The following is a 15,699-nucleotide window of genomic DNA, read 5'->3' as shown; positions in this document are numbered from 1 at the left end:
GGAGGGTAGGAAGGGGGCGGCTAGTCTCAGTGCCTAAGGCTTCAGCTCTCTGCTAGGCAGTGAGTGCATAAACCACCCTTTTAAGCCTTCTTCCCTCAGTCTTTGCTCCGAGGTCTCTGCAGTGAGCGCTGGGTTCAGCCGTGTTATATGCTGTCCCCACAGCCCTATGGGCCATAAGCGGAGCCCTAGCAGTCCGAGTTCTTCCCTCTCCCGCAGCTGCGGTGGTTCCGGGATGCAGCGAGCTCGGAGCACCGAGCTAGGTCTGCGTCCTGAGCCGACGCGGCTCCGTCTCCACACTTCTCCCTTCCCTCCTCCCCTACTCACGCAATTTGCCCACCTTTCGGTGGATTCAGTAGAGAGCCTCTTCATCTTGCCTGTCTGCTGTGCAGGGAGTCCTTTGTAGAATTATAGCTGTTTAATTTGTTGTAAATTCCAGGGGAGATTTCCAGAGGCTCACCTCACGTCGCCATTTTGATGACGTCTCTAGGGCTCATAGTCTATTCCTTCCAACCTCTCTTCTTCTTCCACAGGCATTGATGAAATACCTCATGTACTGTGAGTTTCCCTGTTAAACCATACTACCAGTTAGTTCTCAAGGGAAGCTTGTCATTTTTCTAAGCTAGTGGTTCATGACCAAGGGGACACATCATAATCACCTGGGAGCTTTTATATATGTGTATATATATGTATATATGCTGTTTCTGCTATCTGGAATACTCTCTCTTTTCCATTCCCTCTTCCTAATTCTCTACCTGTCTACCTCCTACCCATTTTTCAAGGCTTAACTCAAATGTCACCTCCTTTGTGAGGTCTTCCAGGATCTGCACAGGTAAAATGAATTGTTCTCTGATGCTTGTTGCTGTAGCATTTTTCATGTACTGCTACTATAATCATGTATCATTTTGAGTGCTCCTCGTTTATTTTATGGTGTTCTTCTGTGAAAAAGCAAGCTCCTTATGTTTGTTTGAATTCCAAGCCCTCAGCAGAGTTCCTGGCACTTTACTAAAGAAACATGTTTGAAAGAAAAGAAGGGAGGAGAAAAGAAAAGAAAAAGGTAAAGGTGGTGCGGATCAGGCTGGCTCTGGAGCCTAAGCGAAAGTATAAAAAGACATTTTGTCTTCTATTTCTGAGCAAAAATACCACTACACTCCATAGTTGGACCCTTGTAGTGGGTGTCATGGTACTGAATTTTAACTAATCTTAAAATATCGATTTGGCACAGGAAGAAAAATGAGTAGGATAGAAGCTTTGCTTGTCTACAATGTTGAGTTTCTGCCCCAGAAACGTCTGGTAGTGTCTGATAACAGTACTGCAAGGGGTGCCTGTTATTCCCCTGCTCTTTTCATGTTCTCTTGAGTACAGCAGTAGCAAAACTATGAGTTTTTTACCACAGGGTGACAGAACCTCAGCAAGCAAGATGAAAAGTGGTAATTTTACACAACTGCCTTTCTTAGAGGTCCTGGCAACAACTTCCTTTTCCTTAGTGTGAGCTGATGGCATAGTCACTTCCTATTTGGTCTCAACTGCCAGTTTTTTTCCTGTTTTCAACTGCCACCTTTGACTAGAACTGTTTTCTTGAGAAGCCTACAAATTAAAGAACAAGTGGTCAATTCAAGAAATGTTAAAAAGTTAATTCAGAGGGAAAAATATCACCCACATTGGTTATTTAGCATCATTTCGTGGTAACACATGAAAGGCTCTCCTGTAACTAAAAACAGCACACTGGAGAGCACAAAGAAGTTACCTGACTTCATTACAAAGAGCCCAGTCTCCCAAAGAATCTGTCCTAAGAAACTCCCCAGTCTCTTTATGTCCTCCTATGGCAACAGAAAACAACCATTATAGGATGATTTGTGCAGCAAGCAGTGGTTTTGTGACCACTGAAGTGACTGTGAGTGAGCACATGCAGGCTTCTGAGGGCTTTCACCTCCAGCCCAAGGCATCTGAAAATCAACAGTGCAATTCTGTGAGAGTTTAGGCAGTCTGCAAAACTGAAACCAAGGAAGATATCTCTTAACATTCCATCTTTTGACTCCTACCTCTGAATGAAATTATCCTGGCCACATTTAGTTTTTTCAGTTCTGAATCAGTTGGTGAAGTCAAGAAGTTACAAGCTCAATTCTTTTGGTCGCTAAATGCAAATATTTCAAAGTGAGTAAGCATATGTGTAAAGAAATGTTATAAGCAGGAAACCACCTAAGCAGCATCTGCTTCCGCCCACCTCCTCTGTTGCTCTACTCCTGTCAGTAGCATCAGGAAGTACAGCTAGCGAGAAAATTTTGCTGTGCTTAATCTTAGGTACTAGTTTTGTTATAAATGATACTATGGTAGAGTATCGGGTAAGCCCCAAAGGGTGCAAGGTTACTCAGGGAAGCAATTACATAGGTTTAATGCTCCTTGACCAAAAATTGATTCAATAGGTTTTTCTCTTAGGATGCTTTGCTGGAACAATAGCGAATATACAACATCTGCAAGAACTATTATATCACAGTTTCCAACTTGATACTCACAGAGAGTAGAGATTTGAGGTATCACATATGCTTCTATATAAAACAAAAGATAAAAGGGGCCCTTAAATGTTGGACTTCCAAATATCAGTAGAGAGTTCAGTAGCTTGAATCAAAATATTGATGGTGAGCTTCTAGAACTACACAAATAATTTGCTTTAGTTTTAAATATTCAGATAATTGAAAGAAATTCAGATAATTGTATCAATTTGCCCTTACATTTCATATATTTATATAGTTTATACATTTCAATGTGGTTTTTAGCCTCAAAATATGAAAGTACAAAATGTGAAACCCTACCTTTAAATTTTGTGAAGTGGAATAAAAAGTAAAATTTATCTCACGAGGTACACATTTGAAGGCTCCTATGTAATGCCTGGTACATTAGAACATGCTCCATGATTAAACTTTTTTTTGTAAACAAACCATTAAATTTTCTTAAACTTATTTTCTCTTCAATATTATTTTTCATTAAGTAGTATTCACTCTTTGGGGCAGATGATCTATGACTTAGTACAAAAGCAATATAAAAATACTCTTTCATTTCCAGTAACCCTTCGATGTGGCCCAATATCTTGTGGGGATTTTTGGGGGGAGGTGGGGAAGCCACTACATTGAACTGAAATCTTCAGGGAACAGTGATTCCCAAGTCGGTTTCTTGGTTAGTAATCCCTAATGCAAAGAGTGTAGAGCATGGTTTTTCAAACCTTGGCACCATTGACAATTTGGGCTGGGTAATCCTTTGTTGTGACAGCTGTCCTGTGCATGGGAGGATGCTTAGCACCCGTGGCCTCTACCCACTACCAGTAACGCCCTTTCCTCCCCATTTGTGACAACCAATAATGTCTCCAGAAGGCAAAATTACCCCTGGTTGAGAACCACGGCCCTAATGCATTACTGTCTACATTGAGGTTTGTCTGGCCATTTCTGTCTACCTACATTTTAGCTGTGAATCAGTCCATTCAATAAATATTTACAAACATGGGTAAAATTAAATGTTTAATATTGACGGTATGACAAATGTTGGAAATTGAAATCACAGATTATAAATTTAAATTAAGTTTTGTTGGGTTCAAGGACACTGTCTAATTTGGAGTTCACTGACTTCAATTAATCTGTATACAATCTTATTTTATTTATATGGTTATTAAGTGTTCATAGCACTCAGGTCACACCAATTAAGCAGGTACAAAATCTGATTTGAGGCACTATGTTACATTCCATGGGGTTACCAAAGAGCATAATATGTGGTGTCTCTCCTCATGGAACTTTTTCCATCAAGCTATGGGAATACATTGTAATATAGTATTAGACTCTGGGATGATATTTTGAAGTAAAATATTCAAGTGTCCTTTTCTGGGGAGAGTGAAAAAAGCACACTTGAATTTCTTATTTTATTTATATTAAGATATATATATATATATATGCATATATATATATATATATATATATATGAAAAAGCATAAGCAAACCACAAGGAACTCCACGTAAAAACTCAAGTGATCTCTATAAATAATAATAACAGATAGTTTATTTAATAGAAGTAGTCCTAAATAAAGGTCAAAAAGTTTACTAAGATCTCAATAGCAGTGTTTCTAAGGAAACGTCTCAATTGTTCAGGTCTCAAAAGTTAGCATTTAGACTACTACATTCTTACATAACTCTGGCCCAGAATGATGTCAGGGAAAGTCACTTCTCAGATATGCTTAATTTACTTATCTATTAAAATTACACAACTTGCTCTTATGTAGTTGTGAAATTAAAGTAACTGGAAAGAATTTTGGAGACCAAAAAAAAAAAAAAAAAGAATGGTGTCACATATACTAAAGTGAATGATTTAAAGGTTCAGCAAGAGCAGTACGTAGGAGTTTAACCAGGCATCAATAAAACACACAGTATACCAATAATGCACCCACCTATCACTATACTAATCTCAGTGAAGAATTCAAAGGAAATACATCTATTCATTTATTCATTTAACAAATCTCTATTGAGGGCTTACTATGTGCCACACACTCTCCTAGCCTCTGAGGATACAGCAATGAACAAAACAGACAAGAATTTTGCCCACTGACAGTTGCCATCCTACCTGAATAATTCTTATGTAAGAGAAGGTGGATCTCTGGCCTCTAGGACCTAACAATCTTGTTGGGCAGACTAAACAAATGAAATAAGAACAAAACCACAATGTGACTGTGGCTTCCATCGACATGCAAAAGAAGTTTGAAAGGGGGATTAGAGCAAGGAGGATGGCTCAATGGGGGTGAGATTTGAGATGAGCCTCTGAAAGGGGGATTAGAGCAAGGAGGATGGCTCAATGGGGGTGAGATTTGAGATGAGCCTCAAATGATGGAGCTTGATTCAAACCCTTGGTATTCAAAGTGTGTTCTAAGAATCAGCAGTAGTGCCATCACCTGTGAAATTGTTCGCAATGCAGAATCTTGTGCTCACTCTAGAGTTGCTAAATCAAAATTGGCACTTTCAAAAGAATCCCAGGGAATTTCTATGGACATTAAAGTTTAGGTGGCTCTGCAGGTTTTTGGTCAGGCTGGCATTGTTGAGTGTGAGCTGGGTGAGTGGGAGCTAGAGATTGGATTGGGGCCTCTCATCATGTTAGAAGTAATAAGGGCCTGGAATTGGGAAACCAGGAGTAAGGGAAATGCAATTATATCCTCCATCATCTGAATAGATAAGAAAATGTGGTGTAGATACATGATCTGGAATATTATTCAGCCATAAAAACGATGGGAATCCTGCCATTTGCAACAACATGGATGGACCTTGAGGGCATTATACTAAGTGAGATAAGTCAGATTGAGAAAGACAAATACTGTATGATCTCACTTATATGTGGAATCTAAAAAATACCAAACTTATGGAAACAGAGAGTAGATTGGTAGTTGCAAGGGGCAGGGGATGGGGGAAATTGGTGAAGGTGATCAAAGGGCACAAACTTCCAGTTATAAATGAATATGTTCTGGGGACCTAATGTACAACATGGTAACTATAGATAACAATGTTGTTTTGTGTACTTGAAAGTTGCTAACAGAGTAGATCTTAAAAGTTAGAGATACTTGGGTTTGAATTTCCAGCTCTACTTCTTAATTGTGCGATATTTTGTGTCAAATTATTTAAGCTCAACTTTTTCTTCATCTGTAAAATGGGGAGAAAGCAATATGACCTCCCTTGTAAAGATTCAATTAGGTAACACATTGTCCCTGGCACAAAGAAAATGGCATCCATGAATAATAATGATATTGACAATAGTATGCTATCTTTAAAAGGTTCAAAAGGAACAACAACAAAAATATATTAATTGAGTGTCTATTGAGTGGCCCCAATACTGTGTTGTGTACAGACCTATAACAACCTGCAAGGTAGGGAACTTCATCCTCATTTTGAATTGGCACTCAGATATTACATTTTTAAAATGTAATTGACCCCTTGTGGGTTCCCAGAGGTCCCTTCATAATGAGATTCTTGAAATTGCTATTACCATTGTTAATGTTATTAGGGTACTCTCAAAAGACCTTGTCTCCCTCCTGGAGTGGAACATGAAATGGGGTGGAGGCAAGGATTTGCTGGAACCACTGCTGTGTATGCTGAGTTCAATAATATGCACTGCTACCGTACTGATGTTCATCCTCATTAATTTTTCTGCGGACGTACCATCTGTTCTCCAACTTCCCTCTCTATTAAACGTGCAGAACTTGTGATAAACAGAAGCCCCAGTCTGGCCACCCCCCACCAAAGGATAGCCCAAGAGGTAGGTGTAGCCTCAGATTCAGGTCACCTGAAGCATGTCTGGGGGCGAGAGATCCCGAAAGCATCAGAGTGGCTACGGATCTGCCCGGTGGCACGGCCTCAGGCTGGGGAGACCCCCACCGCAGTAATGGGCAGGAGTCCACCGACTCGGTGGCTCTCTGTGCCCCTCTGTGCCCCACCCTCGATCAGATTGGGAAGCCAAGAAGGACTTCCAACACTCTCCAAGTTTTAACTCAAGAAGTCTACGAGGCTGCGTGTGCCCCAGCCTCGTACGCCTGCCTGCAACGTGGCCGCGTCTAGGACGCCCTCATAACCCCAGGTCACCCAAACTTTTCCATTATCTCTCCAGGCCGAGCCGTGTTCCAGGTCCCCCAGGCCCCGGGTTCTCCTCTCCGCGTGCGGGGAGAGTCTTCCCTTCTCAGGCTCCAGCAACCCCAGGCAAACCTCTTCACTCGGAACCTTAGCTCTCCTGACACCGCCCGACTGTGGGGCGGGGGCAGGGCCAACGGAGGAACCGCCCCCAACCGCCTCCCCCGCCAGGCGAGCGGGCGGGTTGCTGAGGCGCCTCCACCTCCTCTTCCTAAAGCGGCTAGGCGCAGACGAGCGGCATCACTCGAGCCCAGGTCTCAGCCACCGCCACATACAGCGCCCCGCATTCAGGAGGAGGAGCAGCAGAGGAGGTGGCGGCAACAGCGGCCGACGGGCGCCAGAAAGGTAGACTGAGTCCCAGGGAGTAGCCCCGCGAACTGCCGACTTCGCAGTCCCGGGCTACGCGCCACTAGCCCAGTAACCCCACTTCTGTGTGTCCTTCCAGGCCCGGGTCGAAAAGCCTGGGAGGGCCGCCGAAATACCCCCGGAGAAGGAGCCAGTCCCAGCCCAAGGCGCCACCGCCGCAGAAGCAGTGCGGAGCAGCCGTCGCCTTCATGGCCCACTCACCGGTGGCGGTCCAAGTGCCCGGGATGCAGGTGAGGAAGCCCAGGCCTGCCCCGCCGCCCATGTGACTACCCCAGAGCCCCGTACGCACTCCTCACTGGGCACCGAGAGGCGGCCTCAGGGCTCCCCCGAAGGCAGGGCCGGGCGCTCTGGCCAGGTGACCTGGGAATTGGGCTCTAAGTGTTTCCTGGCGTTGAGGCTATGCACTACGTTGGGAAGGAGGGGAGGGATTGGGGCGCGCAACGAGGTGAGGATGGGGTGGGGGCGTTATAAAAATAGGCCAGAGCGAGACACCTGCGCCTGCTGAGCGTGGTACCCTTGAGGATTGGAGGCGGGAAGACTTGGGAGAGATGGAGGTGTCTCGGAATTTATCGGGTAAAATGCAATTTGTGCCCCCTGCCAAACACAAGTTGGAGCGGAGCAAGACAAGGGGATGTCGGTGGCGGCGGCATTAAATCGGTCTCTTCCTGTGTGCATAGAGCGAAGTGACTTCTTTTCCCCTTTTGGTGCTGCTTCTTAAGGGCGAAGTTATATCTCCCTACCCCACCTGGCCCAACCCATAGGGCAGCATGAGAAATGTTGGGTCCCATATCAGAATCGCCTAGGAGATGACTCTCCAGCCCCTTCCCCAGCCTTTCCCACAAAATGACTGTTGCATGTTGTTAAGGGAAGCTTTTTGTCCTGGACTGGGGACTGCTGCATGGGACCCAACTTCTTGCTGAAGATCTACCCAGTCCCCCTCCCCGTTATATTTTCATTTTATTAAAGAAGAAATAAGCTATTTTCATACTTTATATGCTGTTATGGTTTTAAATTGGTGCATTTAAAGCTATCTACTAAATGTTACCCAAGTCTACTAACTTTTAAGCATTCACATTTTTTTTTCCTTTGCAAGATAGCCTAAGCAACCCATTTATGAATAACTCAGAGACTAGACACACTAAAGCCTCACTTCCTTATTATGTTCTAAAAATGTGAAAGCAAACTTTTCTCAAGTTCAGACAAAAATGTTTAGTAAATAGCTTATGTTTTAGTATCAATCAAAGAGCTGTGGATGGGGGCCTCAATTTCCTAATTGATGCATGGAATTCATTTTTTTTAAAAAGCAATTGGTCACATTTTATGCATGATCACAAAAGAGTGATTTTTAAGATACTTCCCCCAAAAAGGACCATCTGTGTCTGACACATACCTAACCAAAGACTCTTGTGTATCCTAAGCACCAGGCCTTTTAACTGAATATCGTCTGTGTCGAGTCCCAGGAAGTTGGTGTGTATTTAATAAAAATAAATAAATAAATAAATAAATAAATAAATAAATAAATAAACAAACAAACAAACAGGGAGAAAAAGGGTAATGAGAAATATTAAGGCTTTTAAAAAGGTTAATCCACTCAAGCTTTACAAAATGCCTCAAACTTTCTTCTCAGGCCACCCCCTTCCCTCCCTCTTTCCCCCATCCAGCCTGGCCCACACCCCATTCATTTGGTTCTGTCTTTGATTGTATCATGGGAATTAGAAGCTTGCAATACTAACTATGGTTTTGCTCTGTCTGATGTGGAGGAAAGTGCGAAAAATTTCCCACTGAACCCTCCTTCCCATTATGTGGAGATGTACAGATGTAACATTTGTCTTTGAGGGTTTCCAGGCTTTTCTCTCCATTGTGTACGTTAGCAGAGTGAGTGCCTGCCCTTCAAGTTTGTGATTCTGAAAAACTGTGAGCTAAAGAGAAAATAGTTTCTGGTCTTTATTTCATTTGTCTTGACTTTATTTGATTTATATAGTTTCTAGTCCTTATTTGATTTATATGGTTTAGGAAATGCTTGCTGTTAAGTGTTTCTTATTGCTCCCAGCTTTGTTGAATTATCTGAGTTCCTATCTCTTGAATTTTTAAATGTTAATTAAGGTGGTTTAGAATGTGAATCACGTATTTTAAATGACAAACTCTGCCTTTCACTTTATGCCTACCCAAAGTTGTGATTATTTTGTCCAACCTTAATTTGGAAGAGGCAGTCATCTCAATATTAGCGAAGAGACTTTTTTCATCTTAATGAAAATGGTAAATTCTTAACTTCTCATTTCCATTTTCTTTATAGATGTGGTTCTTAAGCATTTGGTGCAACACAAAACGTTTTCCACAGTTAAAATTGTACAGTACCCTAAAAATAAATTTGATGGCATACAGTGTGACTCTTGAGCCTAGATTTCTTTTACTATTTTGTTCAAAAATATTGCATTTGAGATGCAGAAATACATCATGACCTTGTGAAATTTTCCTAAAATTTTGTTAAAGAGTTAAGAGCACCTTTTTTTAGACCTTTAGAGTAGTAAGAAAACTTGAGTTAGCCATGTGTTCTTGAAATTAATGTATAGTATTTCTACAAATCATGGTGAAGTGATTGACTGGCCTGTAACTTTTTAACAGTTTATTTTAGAGAATTATCAAGATTGATGGAAAAATGATTTTTCCAGAAATAAAAACAAAATTATCCACAGTGTTTTCCTCCCTTCCCCTCCCCCCCAGGAAAGACATGAAGTAAAAGCTGAGCTACCTGTTCTATCACTTAAGACTTCCAGCATTCCTGACTTTCAAACAAAGAAATTTCTGTTGCCACTAGTTTAAAATAGAAAAGAAACTTGGAGTGATGAAAGAAAACCCAGGATTTGGTCCAGTTCAAACTCCTCCTTATGAATTAGTTATTCAAACTCATTGTTGATATTTCTTAATATCATGGTAATGAACATTTTTGCCATATTACACCAAATGTTGAGGATATGAATTTTTTTGTACTTAATCTGTGCTTACTTCTTTAGTGTATAACTAAAAGAATTTTCCATACCAGGAGCTAAACTCTCAAAAAAAATTTTAAAGCACAACTTTAAAAAAATTAACCAATAAACTTGTTCCTTTCCACTCAAATATTTACTCTTTATTGATTTAAAACATGTTTTTTTTCCTTTGAAGTTTTCAGTTATAAATCACACTTGTTTAAGATATTTCCCCTTAGAACCACATTAGTATTTATGAAGACAAGTATTCTAAATTGGTTGTTAAGTCTTTCGTAAAATGTAGGTAGAAACATCAATGTTCAGTTAAATGTTGAATTAGAGTACTAAGTGTTATTATGTTATGCCTATTGTATATAATAATATTAAAATATAATACGATCTAAAAATATAATTTTTTTTAAAGTTCCTGATAAAGAATTTAAAAATTAGCCTTCATGTATCTTTAAATATGATAAACTTGGTACAATTTTTAAATGGTTATTATTTGACGTGTGAGATAGAAATTAAATTTAAAAATTAGTGAACACTTTATTGAAGACTTTTATCTAAGAGGTAGAAAACATTGCCTTGCACTGGTAAATTTAGTTATTGGGTTTTGGGAAGAATACAGAAATATACTATGTGACCTCTGCTCTTCAAGAACTTAAAATGTTGGGAGGTTAAGTCTAGCACATGAAATATCAAATATGCAAAATCTGTGATACTTACTCTATAATAGAATTTCTGACTGGAAGAGATGAAGGCTTACAGAAAGTAAACTGACCCCAGAGGGTTGTTAGGAATCATTTTGGGAAGAGCATTTCCAAGCAGGGAAATATCCTGAGCAAAGGCATGGAGACAGGGAAGAGTACATTCGCAATTTGTGTGTGCACACACAATCTGAGAGTGGGATTAAAATCACTTGGACTATGTATGATACAGAATTCCTCTAGAGAAATAATAAGAGATAAGATTGAAAAACTAGATTGGGTTCAGATTATGGTGGTCTTGAATGCTAGGAAGGATTTTGGCCTTTGCACTAAACATTTCTGAGAAGGGAGACTCAGTGAACAAAGTTAAATACAGGAAGGTAAATCTTAAGATCGGATGAATGGATGAATGGGAAAATGAAGAGATTTGAGGCGATTTGATCTACTGAGGCTATTCCAGTGGGACAATCAAATATGTGCAGATGCAATGGGCCTTGCATTAACTGACTGCCTTCCAAATGCCTAGTGCTGTGAAGATAAAAAATATAATTACCAGACTTAATAATTAGCTAGTTATAACTACAGATGGAGGAATCCAAGCCTTTGTGGTGTTGAATATGGGGAACTGGGAGGTTTATGGTACATCCAAAAGAACTGGAAAGTCAGAGAGAAGAGCCAGGTCTAGTGGGAAGTTAATGATTTCTGTTCTAGACTTGTGAGGTTTGAGGTAACAATGGGACGACAAAGTGAAAATGTAGAACAATATGTCTATTACCTTAATTGTGGTGATGAGTTCATAGGTGTATGTATATGCCCAAATTCATCAAATTGTATACATTAAATATGTACATTTTTTGTACATCAATATGTCTCAATAAAACTTTTTAAAAAAAAAAAATTCCAGCAAATACTGGAAAATATAGATCTGGAGCTTCAATCAATCATCAGACATTTACTGAGCATTTACTACCTATATGCTAGTCTGTTTACTTGAAACTGAAGGATAGGAGCAACCAAGGAGGGAGAGGGTTGTAATACCAGAGAGAATATTTGGAAGTGAAGGCCCTCATGAGACAGGAAACACAGGCGAAGTCAGTCTTAGCTTGTAAGAAAAGTAACAGTGACTTTAAGATGCATGGGAGGATGAGAAAATTTGTCAGGATCCAGAGGGAGTTAACTGGAGGGAATTCTTTAATTCTCATCATGAAACCTAAATTGGAGAAGGAATTCATTTGGGTGCCAGAATCTAGTATGTAGAGTTCTTAACTCCCTTATACTTTCTGATGGACTAATCAGCTTTTCAATTTGAGATAGAAGGAAGTGGAAAGTATTGCATTGCATTGATGAACCAAACCATTGTCCTTGTTGGTGAGTGGTTGATACAGAGATGTTGAATATGCTAATGATGATGGTAGAAGACCCACTGGAACATAATAATCCAAGACAGTTGTTAGCTGGGAGAGTTGGAGGTAGTTGGAAGGTATGGGGCTATAGGAAGAGTAAACAGTGATTGAACATGGTGAAACATTGCCTTGAACACTAATGAGGGTCCAGAAATGGCACTTGAAGACAAAAGTCCATCATGTACCTTCATTGCTTGAGTCATAGAAAATGAGAAAATATAATTTAGCTGGTACTTAGGAACCATTGAATATTGTGATACTGTTGTTTTTTTTTGTTTTGTTTTGTTTTTTAATTCTGCCTTTCATTTATTCAGTGCCTGGAGCAAATCATCTACAAAACAGGGAAAAATGAAGCTGCATTTCTTTTGCATCAATAAGATGTTATTAAGATGAATTAACTATCATCTGTGGAATATATTTTGAGCTCCTTTATAAAAGGTGTTATAATATATATGGTCAGTTCATCCTGCAAAACAATGCTAGGCTAATCACATGAAAACCCTGTCACTATCTCATCCCTCTCCTGCCGATAATCCACAGTTTTCTATTGAAACCCAGTCCCCCTCCACACACACACACACACACACACACACACACACACACACACACCCCACTACCACCACCAGACCCAAAATTCTCTGCTCAGCTTTACCAGACTTTCTGTTATCTGGCTCCTCTCTACAGATCTAAACTTAGTTATCGCTACTTTCCAACAAGAAATCCCTTTTGTTCTACTGTGCCAGTTACAATTCAGTAATCACTGACTGACCAAATCCTACCTGATTTTCAAGGTCTGCACGAACATTCTGTGAATTGTTCCAGGCTACAGAAATCTCCCATTTCCAAGCACCTATCATATTGTCAGTCTCAGACAGCCTAGTCCTTGATTTATGTGCTACCTTAGATTTTTAAAAATTATATATGTTATACTTGTCTCCGAACGAGGTGGTAAATTTCTTGAAGGCAAGGACCACATATTTTACTTTTCCTTATACCATTGGGTATGAATTATATGTAAAAATGTTGGCTAATGAATGCAGCATAGATTGGACTTTGATAACTTTTTTTCCATTCTGTTTCTTTAAACATATTGTTAGTGCTTGAATTCTTGTAGACCATGAAGGCTAATTTATATGTATGCAATGTGGACTCTTTGTACTTGCTAAAATGATTTTATTGTATTATATGTAATATGTCTAACAAAATATACTTCTACCTAATCAGCTGTCCACACACTGAAGCTCATTTCTTTGTCTTCCAAGGCCTTTGAGAGAATAAAGAGCTTCATTGCTTTCCTAGTGACTAGAGCTGATTTCAGACAAATTTGTATCTTTGTGAGAAATAACCTCTTGTCCCTTCCCTCTATTTCCACCTCCCCCAAAACAGACAAATAAATAAAAGAAACTCCTTCTCTGTCCCAGCTGTCACATTAGAAAGAGTCTGATAAATTTCACTCAGAGTAAGGTATTTTTTATTAATGGCATAGTGTATGACCTCTCCCATGGATGTTCATATTTTACAGGGAATAATGCCTTTAAAAAAAGAAAATCTAATAGAATTTCAGACAGCTTGATAGTTTTTGACTGAGTTGTGTCTTTTGAAAGAGTGGTGGTTTTACTAATTTTATTTGTTGCTAAAAATGGAGTTAGGAGAACAAAGATTAACATTATTATTAGGTTTAATGAAACAAACTCCTTTTCATTTCTCATCATTAAGTCCCAAAGAATTTCCACCACAGGGACATATAAAACAATGTCTCTGGAGGAATGCTATGAGGTAACTAATTTTTAAAAGAACAAAAATCAGTAAAATATGCACAACTAAAATTTTAACTCATATCTTTAAGTACATCCCTCATTTGGTCATCTGCCCTTTTAGGTGCTATGTGGTAGGGACAACATCTTTGAACTAATGCTTGGGGAAATCAAACATTTAAAAAAGATATTAACTAATTCCTCTCAACAATGCTATGAATTAGGAAAAGTTATCCAATAGGAAAGTGCCTTCAGATTTGGATTTAAAAACCAAACAGCTCATAGCTATCCAACTCTACCCATCATCCTCTTTGTTGTCCCTCCCCTAAATCTCATATAATTGAGGTGGATCACCTGACTAGCAAGTTCAAAGAAACCAGGAAACCTAGTGCAGAGCAGATCCCATCTTTCTATTCCTGCATGTCTCTCCCCACCACCTTTCACCAGCATTTACTTCGTTGGAGATAGAGCTACCCTCCCCCTCCCTCAGCCTTTTCTGGACTTATTCTAGCACTCCCTGAGAGTAGCCTTCTGGCATTTCATTTCCTTCTTTTATCATATGATCATGGATCTGAATGGTCCGTGTCCTAAAATATGAGATTAACCATTGGTATGGCATAGCTCTGGATATTCTAGCAAAATTAGGACAAAAATTGTGGTTCATATTTCATGGGGACTAGAGTAAGTAAAATTGTAGACAGCTTAAGTGAAAGAGTTGAAAATATTCTAATTATATTTTTTTCAATGTCCATTTTCCTCCTTTTTGGTCAAGTAACTTCAAAAATGTGCTGCTGAGAAAATCCAAGGCATAGTTTTTGTCTTTTTCTCGTGAAAAAATGTTTACAGAAAAACTTTGCAACCCTTTCTTTGTGATCCTTGTAACAGAGATTATGTATTGTGAGTGTTATTTTTTTTTCCTTCGGAGCCCCTTTTCACCTTTGTTTAAAAAAAAAGTGGGGAAAAGAAATATGTAAAATCCTATCAATTGAAAATGCAAATGACTGAAAAAAGGATTCAAGTCCACCCTCGTTGGATTTTTCACTTTGTTTATACAGAACAATAGAGTATCTAGCTGAAAAATAACAGTTGCTTTGAATTATAGGAACAGCTTACCAGTATCAACTTAATGAAGTTTTACTGGATTTGAAATCCATACCACACTAGATGTGTTAGGGAATTTCTAAGCACACTAGTGAATTACTCTACCAGGTTTCAATAGTGCCTGGTAACACAATCCTAGGAGTGAATTTTTGGCAGGTGGAGGAAATACTTCAAGGACATCTAGACACATCCAGATTTTTCTTTGAAAATGCATTTTTGAGTTGCTGTTAGTGCCTTTTTTATCCTCCTCCCCCCGCTTCCCATTAAACCACTGGCTTTGGGACATATCACTTTACAGTATGTTATATTAAGCTGGACCTTAACTGCTTGATGCAGTATAGTATAAATAACACAGCAGTGGGTGATGGGGAAGGGGTGGGCAACACAGATAATCAGGTGGGGCATAAGTTGTTACTAATGCAAAAAAATTCTGGGGAGCTGAGCCAATAGAAACTATAGTCATAATTTCTTCCCAAAGCGTCTGCCTCATCATTATGGCTGCCCACTAGAGCTGGGAGAGTTTGTAGATTTCCTGGTCTCAATTTCCTGCTGCCTGCCTTAACTTTAAGCAGAAGCACAAAAGAAACCAATCAGCAAAGCATGCACACATGCTACTACGTATGGTGATAGAAAATAGAACTTTGACCTCTTGTGGTTAAGGAGGTTACAGTCAGTATGTCTGGCAGCCTCAGGGAAAGAAGCATATTTCAGATGTATGCTTTTAAAGTGCTACGACCCCATGGGAAAAACAGCAAACT

The 15,699-nt window shown here is 39.6% G+C and overlaps 1 protein-coding gene across 1 annotated transcript in view; it reads left to right on the top strand.

The window, feature by feature from the left end:
• Nucleotides 1-6,831: 6,831 nt before the first annotated feature.
• STK26 (serine/threonine kinase 26) overlaps nucleotides 6,832-15,699 on the top strand; it is a 64,009-nt gene continuing 55,141 nt past the window's right edge. Inside the window, exons 1-2 of the mRNA XM_033104669.1 lie at nucleotides 6,832-6,986; nucleotides 7,087-7,237. Of these exons, the coding sequence (XP_032960560.1) occupies nucleotides 7,196-7,237 (42 nt within the window). The 5' untranslated portion in view covers nucleotides 6,832-6,986; nucleotides 7,087-7,195. The remainder of the gene's footprint in view (nucleotides 6,987-7,086; nucleotides 7,238-15,699) is intronic.

This window comes from Rhinolophus ferrumequinum, chromosome X, assembly GCF_004115265.2.
Source record: "Rhinolophus ferrumequinum isolate MPI-CBG mRhiFer1 chromosome X, mRhiFer1_v1.p, whole genome shotgun sequence".
NCBI lineage: Eukaryota > Metazoa > Chordata > Mammalia > Chiroptera > Rhinolophidae > Rhinolophus > Rhinolophus ferrumequinum.
This window is presented reverse-complemented; position numbering and strand designations above follow the sequence as displayed.